Source organism: Lontra canadensis, unplaced genomic scaffold, assembly GCF_010015895.1.
Source record: "Lontra canadensis isolate GAN:19392208 unplaced genomic scaffold, GSC_riverotter_1.0 scaffold30, whole genome shotgun sequence".
NCBI classification, from domain to species: domain Eukaryota; kingdom Metazoa; phylum Chordata; class Mammalia; order Carnivora; family Mustelidae; genus Lontra; species Lontra canadensis.
The window spans coordinates 13,900,504-13,908,871 of record NW_022631024.1 but is presented as its reverse complement, the minus strand read 5'-3'; the positions used below and the strand labels follow the sequence as shown (position 1 = coordinate 13,908,871).

Below are 8,368 nucleotides of genomic sequence, written 5' to 3'. Positions count from 1 at the left end.
GTCCCTGGGAGTGATGCTAACAGGAGCCCACCCTTTGCTCTTCTCCCTCTCAGACGGCTCAGGGGTCAAGGAGCACAGACTCGGGACTTGGGGGCATGTGTTTATTTAGCGAGCAAGGAGGGGTTCCATCAGAAGGGCAGCCTGGGGAGCAGCTGGTGGGCTGTGCAGTGAGAAGGGTCTCCTGGCTCTCTCTCGGTGTCCAGGTTGGTGGGGACAGCTAGGCGGTGCCCTCCTGGGCAGAGGTCGGCATGAGGGTGATGGGGTGGGGACAGAACGCACCTAAAAAAGAGAGTCAGGGGAACAAAGAGGGCAGCAGTGCTGGGCGGGGGGGGGGGGGGGGGGGGGCAAAGGCAAACCTGGGTCTCATCAGCCCCTTCCTCCTGGGCCATACTCACCGCATGCTCGTTCACTCATCATCAATGCACTTGTCTGTGGGGGATAGAGTGGTCAGCATGGGCAGGGGTGTATGGGGGGATCCCTGACCTTCAGGGCCCCTATACTTCCCCTGGGATGCCCTGGGCCCCTGCTTGGCCCAGCCACAGATGATCTGGGGGTTCCCTTCAAGGATGATACAGCAGAGGGGTGGATGATGGGGGCAGGGGATGGGGAGAGAAGCCTGAGGACAAACAGACCTGGGTGACCCCCATTCTCCAGAGGTGGCCATTGAGGCCCAGCCACATGCCTGCTTGGGCACCAGACCTTCTGCCCGTTTCTCTGCTGAGTCCTGACTGCCCCACAACCTTGGGAAGGTGCCTGTCCAGGCCAGGCCCCCTGAGCACCTCCCAAGTCAGTGGTGAGCAAGCCCCAGGGCCAAGGGGGAACCAGCCCAGGACAAACAGTCCTGGGCAGAGGGGAAGGTGGCCAGGCAAGGAGATGGGAAACTTGGACTTGGGCTCTCTGTCAGGGAGGAACCCTTGGGACCCACCCTGCTGGGTGCCCCACAGACCCCTGGGCGTGGCACAGTCTTCATGAACCCAAAGTGGCTCCCAGGGTCTCCAGTGATGGCAGCAGGGGCCCGAGTTTCCCACTTCCCCTTTCCCCTGTGAGGCAACATTAGACCCGGATAGTCCCCCATGTTCCCTTCTCTTCTCCATAGCTGACAGTTACCAATGGGGACAGGGAAGATGATGTGGTTATCGGTGAGGCCCAGGGATTTGGCAAAGCGGGTGAAATACTTCTTCAGATTGGTGCTCAGCTGCTTGGTCCTCCCTACGGTCAAGATGGCCAGTGAGTGGCAGGCAAATGCTCCATAAATAGTCTTGAACTTGTGAATGAGGCCTCAGAGCCCTTCCTCATGGGAGGGGTAGGGACAGACCTGCGGGAAGACCCCTCTCCCACCTCCCAGGGGCTCAGAGTAAAGGCGACCTTGGGGCCTTCGCCCCCAGCACGAACAGGAGCACGGTCCCAGGGGCAGTGGGAGTGGACCCACCGTAGAGGGTGATCTTGAAGAACTCGTGGTTGTCGTGAACTTTCTTGAAGAACACCATGGCGACTTGGTTGTAGTTGGTCATCATGACGCGCACGGTGTAGTTCTGCACCCCGACATGACCTGCAGCGTGGCCGTGAGGGGGTCAGCCCACCCTGGTCGGGGGCCGGGAACGGTTTTTCCTCCCCAGCCCCCCGCAGGATGGTGGCGTCTGTGCCCTGTGGAGACCCGCCCTGCTCAGGACTCACTCTTGATGTCGCCCAAAGTGAACTGGCCCGGCAGGAGACTTGGGACGAAGGTTCTGATCCAGTGGTCACAGCTCTCGTTCCTGTGGAAACGAGATGGGTGGTGGGTAAGAGCGTCAGTCCAGAGGCGCCCGCGGGGCTCAGTCAGTGAAACATCTGACTCTTGATTTTGGCTCAGGTCTTGATCTCAGGATCCTGGGATGGAGCCCCCAGTCCAGCTCTGTGCTCGGCACAGGCTGCTTGAGATCCTCTCTCCCTCTGTCCCTGCCCCTGCTTGCGCGTGTGTGCACACATGCTCTCTCTCTCTCTAATAAATAAAATATTTTTTAAAAAGGTGACAGACAGCCCACCTGGCCTCAGGAGGACCACGGCCTACCCTGCTCTAGTGGGTCTGGTCTTCCCCACTGAATGCAACCCTCTTATCTTACAGCTTCCTGGGGGATTCACGCTCCAAAGGCTACAGTCTGTTGATGCCGAGGATGCCCTTAGCTCTTGGGCCAACCCTGCCCTCTCACGGGCATCCCATCTGGTACCCTGGCACCCCAGAGCTCATCTCCCCAAACCTGCCCTTCTTCTGTTCCCTTCACCGCAAGTGCTCCAGCCCCATCCCCCAAGTTCCAGAGCCAGAAGCCCACAGGAGCTGGGTAATTCTTGGCTCCCTTCTGTAGGTCCTCATCTGCCCCCATCCTGGTCATCTCCGACCTGGGACTAACCAGCCTCCCTCATTCCTCTCCTTGCTGCAGCCATACCTGCTTGTCACCAGATCCGTTTGGTACTGGTGTCTGAGGACCCTGCCCTGCGGCCACCGCCCCTCTCCGGGCTGCTCATCAGCCCCAGCTCAGGGCAGCCCTGTGATGATCTCCTGAAGGAGCTGGAACTTCCTCGAGGCCCAGCCTAGAGACCACCTGTCTGGAAGCCCTTGATGTAGCCCTGGGTGTGGATTCCAGGCTGGATCGAGTGACCCTCCTCCCACTCGAGAATGCCCCTGCTCTCTCCACTCCCATTTCTCTAGGGCTGTCTGTACTATCCATCCCCAGTACTGTCTGTGTGTCTTCCCTGAAGTGACCGATAAATATTGATCTAGAGAATGAAGGAGGGGATGAATGCGGGAGGACCTGGTACCCAACGGTAGGATGAATGTCCACCTTTCACCTTCAGTCGTCGCTCGGCTTTGACATCAGTCTGCCTCTCAGACCCCCGGGGCGTCCCTACCGCACTCCCCACCCCCCACCCAGGAGGTGGTGGCTCTCACCGGATCATGGTGGAGGTGACATTGTAGCTGTGGTCGTCCTTCAATTCGTATGTGGTGGTGTACATCTTGAACCGGGCTCTTCTTGTTGCATTAATCGAGTTCCCTGCTATGCCTATGACGTACCATTTTCCCTGGAACTACAGCGGGAAGGGGTGGCAGGTGATATGTAGAGCCCAGGAACCACCCCCAGGGGGCCCCCCCACTGCTCTGTCCCTGCAGGTACCTCTAGGCAGCCTGACTGGGAGCCAGGAGCTGGGCAGCGGGGACCCTGACTGGCCACACAGGCCTGCTCTGATGCAGCCACAGAAGTTGGGGGCCCCCAGCCAGGAGGGAGCCCTGAGTCTGGTAGGGACAGGGTGACCCTTGGCAAGTGGCCCGCTAAAGTCCCTGTTCCTGTTTCCTTATCATGCAGAGGGCCTGAAGATGTCCCCACCTTGCAAGGACTGTGGGGATTACGGAAGGGATCGTGGACCTGGCAAGTTCCGCTCAAGTGACTCTCTTGTCAGCGAAGTTGGGGTGGGGACGGGGGAGTGGGATGTGCCTTCCATCAAGGGACCTGAGGGTGGGCTGAGCTGAAGCCTGAGCCCATCCGGCCCTGACACGCTCCCTAAGACTCTGCCTCTCCTCACTCTGTTCATTCACACTCTGCCCCAGGCGCCCCCCTGCAGCTGCCCCTCCAGGCCCCTTACCTGGTCCTCCTGGAAGTCGGGCTGCAGGGGGATTGAGACCAGAAGTGGGACTGGGATCGGACTTATGAGGAAGTCCCGGGCCGGAGCCTGCAGGGTCCCCAGCAGGACGAGGCCCAGACACAGGATACCCCGGGCCATGACTTCAGGGCTTAGGAAACTGGCGTGCCGGACAGCAGCTAAGGAGGAGAAGCTAGTGAGAAGGCTGCCCCGGGGACCCTATTTATGGTCCCCTGACCAGTGGCTCACGCCAGGGTGGAGCGAATTTATCCTTTGCCAAATCCAGGAAGGGTGAGGCAGTTGCCAGCAACTCAGGCTGAAACATTGGGCAAGCTCTCGGTCCCTTTCCCCCAGGTCAGGATTATGCAAGGTGAGGGGCAGGATGGCCAGGGAGGGGGGAGGGGCATTCCCCAGAGCTCCACATCTCTGCCAGGGACAAGGAATCCTTTGTGTGTGGTCCACCGTCTCCTATCTGGACAAGCTGTCGTCCCTGACCTCTAGGAGCCTCTGCTCAGCTCAAGTCCAGGGTGGGGTAAGTGCGGAGAGGCCCTTTCCGGCACCTGATGAAGTCAGACAGTGCCTCACGCCAACAGACTGTGGTACTGATAAGGGAAAACAGAAGGCAAGCTGACACCCACAACCCACCCCTCATATATGTGACATTCCTCAGGCACTCCTGGATGCCCCAAAGCTAAGGAAAGGAAAAACAGTTAACTTACAGAGATCACAATCCTGCAAGAAGTGAATCTCTCTCAGTTTACAAATGTTTTAGCAATCTGCATTTCTATCAACCTAGCTTCCAGAAGGAAATGTAGATACAATGAAATGTCCTTATAACTGGGGCGCCCAGGTGGCTCAGTTGGTTAAGCATCTGCCTTTGGCTCAGGTCACGATCTTGGAGACCCGGGACGAAGCCTGGCGGGGTGGGGGTCCCTGCTCACCGAGGAGCCTGCTTCTCCCTCTCCCTCTGTTGCTCCTCCTGCTTGTGCTCTCTCTTGCTCTCTCTCTCTCTCTCAAATAAATAAGTAAAATCTTAAAAAAAAAAAATGTCCTTATAGGCTGCAGCCCATTGACAGATGCTTGAAGCGGGCGGAGCATATCCTCCTCCAGGAGGCTCCCAGCTACCCTCGTATTAATGCCTTGCTAGAGGGAAAAACAACCTTAACTTGACAAAGGCAAGATCTTTTTTTTTTTTTTGAAAGATTTTATTTATTTATTTTTTGACAGAGACAGAGATCACAAATAGGCAGAGAGGCAGGCAGAGAGAGAAGGAAGCAGGCTCCCTGCTGAGCAGAGAGCCTGATGCCACTCGGGGATCGATCCCAGGACCCTGGGATCATGACCTGAGCCGAAGGCAGAGGCTTTAACCCACTGAGCAACCCAGGTGCCCCGACAAAGGCAGTATCTTGTGAGTCTTCTTTAACTAGGAAAATCCATTTGAAATCTCCCTCCTCTTTACCCCTGCACCAATCCCAAGTATATAATTAGTCACCGCTCACAACCCTGGGGTGGCAGCTTTTTCTGCCCAAGGCTTCTGTCCCCGTGCTTTAATAAAACATCATTTTGCACCAAAGACGTCTCAAAAATTCTTTAAAAAAATTATTTATTTATTTATTTATTTGAGAGAGAGAAAGAGAATGAGCAAGCGAGAGAGAGAGAGAAAGCACCAGCCAGGAGAGGGGCAGAGAAAGAGACTCCCTGCTGAGCAGGGAGCCCAGTGTGGGCTTTGATTCCAGGATTCTGGGATCATGACCTGAGCCCAAGGCAGATGCTTAACTGACTGAACCAACCAGGTGCCCTCAAGAATTCTTTCTTTGTCGTCGGTCCCCACTGAACCTCACTTATATTCCAAAACCCCATCACTACTTCCTGGTTCCCCTCCAGGGAAGGGGAGGCAGCTGAAAGTGGACCTTCCTGGCAGGGAAGGACAGAATATGTACCCTGCGCTCATGGACCCAGATCCTGGCCCTCCCAGGGACCCCACACCAGGGCCTGGCCCGGGGTAAGATACCCTTTCTCCAATGAAAGCCCACTAGGCAGTGTTTTCATGGTGAGTCTTCTGCTCCCCAGCTGGCAGAGGTGGCCCTGGATCTCAGCTGATCCCTAAGGGACTTGGCCCCTCCTGTAGGCCCAGGGGACAGAGACCCTCAAGCTGGGCCTGGCTGCTGCAAATGAGACAGCTTGACAAAGCAGGGTTCTGGGGCAGCAGTCCCAGCTCCATCCCGGTGGGGGGACAATGAAGGACATGGGCCTGCACTGGGTGAAGCAGGCTGGGGGGCTGGGGCCCAAAGCAGGGCTCTCTACCCTGCTGCTCTGGACACCAGGTACTTTGGGTCACAGTGCGTGCAAGGACTCGGTCTCATTCTTGAGAGAACATCGATACCATCTGCCGGCTATGGCCACGTCTTGGGCTGTGGCGCCCAGGGGCCTAGGCCTGGGCCCCCAGGACTGTTTCTGCCATGGTTGATCCCAGCTTTGTCCTGGAGGGAAGCAGATTCCTCATGGGGGCCTGGTTGTCCACGGGAGGCAGTGCAGGGTCCTAGCCCTTGGTGGTGTCTCCTAGAAGTCACCAGAAGAGCTGCCTGGCCTGAGGCAGAACTGAGAGCTCACTGGCCTCAGATGACTTCCGGGGCCTCCTTGGCTCTTCTAGTTGCTACAGGGGAACCCTCTCCCCTAGTCTGGGCTTTGGGTGGTGGACCCTGAGGGAAGGGACTCAAGGGGTCCTGAGACGGGGGGGTCAGGGCAGCCTCTACCTCCCTGATGCCAGCGAACCCCCCACCTACTCAGGCTTCTCAGGATGATGAAAAAGCAGAAAGTGAGGATGAGCAAAGCTTTGGGGAAATGATGTTGCTACCAAAGCCCACGTGCCCTCTGAAGTCACCAAGGGCCACCTCTCACCTCTGTCATCCCCACTCACAGCCCTAGGAGCTTTACCCCTGCTCCTCCCTTTGACCTTAAAAGGTTATCTTTGAGTTTGCCGTGACTGCTGGATCAGAGGGAGACTGACAGGCAGTGCCTATCACTGGACAGAATATTCTAGAGTTGAGAAGTCATGAGGTAGCATGGCCAACGCTCCTTTGGTATGAATTCACACCCCTGCTCATGAAGGTATGAGGTGGGGAGGGGTTAGGGCCAGGTCTGGAGCCTGAGAGAACCAGGGCCAGTTGCAAAAAGGGAGAAGGCCCGGCTCAGGGGCCCCTAGTTGAATCCTGACTCTGTGAGGAGGTGTCCACCCTTGCCCACCCCAACCCTGCCAGTTTTTCCCTCCCTAAAGACAGCTGCGTTGCAGATGCTGTGAGGTGTTGAAAGGAAAACCACAGGCCCAAGATGGATTCACTTATGTTAAGGGCACTAAATCAGCAAAGCCAAGACCTAAGGCCTAACCCAACTGTGGTCCTGACCCCCCTGCACCGCACCTCCCCCCATGTATCCTTTGACCAGTCCACATGGAATTTCCACCATGAAAATTTTTTTTTAAAGATTATTTATTTATTCGACAGAGAAAGACACAGCGAGAGAGGGAACACAAGCATGGGGAGTGGGAGAGGGAGAAGCAGGCTTCCTCCTGAGCAGAGAGCCCAATGTGGGGCTCGATCCTACGACCCTAGGATCATGACCTGAGCCGAAGGCAGATGCTTAACGACCAAGCCACCCAGGAAGCCCAGCGCCAGCGAATTTACTGAGAGATCCCTCCATTTCCCTTACGTGGGTGACCTTGCCTAAAACAATGGATTCCTTGATAACAGTTTCCTTTCTTCTGTTCCTTCTCTACCTTTAAAAACCTTTCCTTCTCTGCAGCTCAACAAAGCTCCATTCTTTTTGCTAGATGGGGTGCTGCCTGATTCATGAGTTGTCAATAAATCCAGTTTGATGTTTTAAATTACTCAGCCCAATCTGTGTTAACAGAGGCTGGGCACGCACATGGGGCGCCGTCTCTATCTGAGGCCGACTTGGAGCTTCTAAGCAAACCCAGTCTTCTCCGGGTGTTGGCTCCAGGCCTGATTGGGCCTTATTGGTCTATTGTTATCTCTGTGTGTGCTTGGCCTCAGCTGACAACTGGGGATGGCCACCTCTTCCGCCCTTCCTAGCCTAGCTACCTCTCCCCTCTGGTGGCTCAGCTCAGAAGCCAAGGGAAGGGTAAGAGTGAAGGGGATAGGGGCACCTGGGTGGCTCAGTCGTTAAGCATCTGCCTTTGGCTCAAGTCATGATTCCAGGGTCATGGGGTTGTAGGATCGAGCCCCATACTGGGCTCCCTGCCCGGTGGGAAGCCTGCTTTTCCCTCTCCCACTCCCCTTGCTTGTGTTCCCTCTCTCACTGTCTCTCTCCTTGTGTCAAATAAAAGTCCAGAGCAGGACTTGGAAGGCCCCAGCCCCGGCTTCTCTCAGGAGGGACTTGGCCCCAAGGCTTCTGTGTGATGTGTTATGGACTCAAATGAGTGAGCATTGTGGACTTCAGGGTCCCGTCTACCCTGGAGCCCTTGGAGTTGGCCAGAGTCCAAACAGCAGGTCCACACCATGATCCCCCTGAGTGCTGGGGGAATGCCTCCAGGAGACCAGTCACGGCCGCAGGAACTCTTGGTGTCCAGAGATGAGCCTTCCTTGGCCATTGTGGTCCAAACACCCTGGAGGAGGAAGGCCTGCTCCTCCAGAGCCCTGGCTTGAGTATCTAGTTTCCAGAAGCGGCTTTCCAATCCCCAGGCCCCATCTGTTGTGCTAGGGCTTATGAGGGGGCTTCAAGGATCTCCTGGTTCCTGCCCCTT

General features: G+C 56.5%; 1 protein-coding gene across 1 annotated transcript; it reads right to left on the bottom strand.

Moving 5' to 3' along the window:
- Positions 1 to 392: 392 nt before the first annotated feature.
- Positions 393 to 3,914, bottom strand: LCN2 (lipocalin 2). The gene is made up of 6 exons (XM_032865985.1): positions 3,613 to 3,914; positions 2,924 to 3,060; positions 1,675 to 1,754; positions 1,430 to 1,549; positions 1,108 to 1,209; positions 393 to 429 (listed from the first exon to the last, which is right to left on the bottom strand). The coding sequence occupies exons 1-6, from the start codon at positions 3,748 to 3,750 to the stop codon at positions 407 to 409; spliced, it is 600 nt and encodes a 199-aa protein (XP_032721876.1). The 5' UTR covers positions 3,751 to 3,914; the 3' UTR covers positions 393 to 406.
- Between the last annotated feature and the right edge of the window lie 4,454 nt (positions 3,915 to 8,368).

Excerpts from the sequence above, each read along its gene's own strand:
- LCN2 (XM_032865985.1), bottom strand. The coding sequence starts at position 3,750 with ATGGCCCGGGGTATCCTGTGTCTGGGCCTCGTCCTGCTGGGGACCCTG. Across the intron at positions 1,210-1,429 it reads CTTCAAGATCACCCTCTACG|GGAGGACCAAGCAGCTGAGC; the intron begins GTGGGTCCACTC and ends TCTTGACCGTAG. Across the intron at positions 430-1,107 it reads CATCTTCCCTGTCCCCATTG|ACAAGTGCATTGATGATGAG; the intron begins GTAACTGTCAGC and ends TATCCCCCACAG.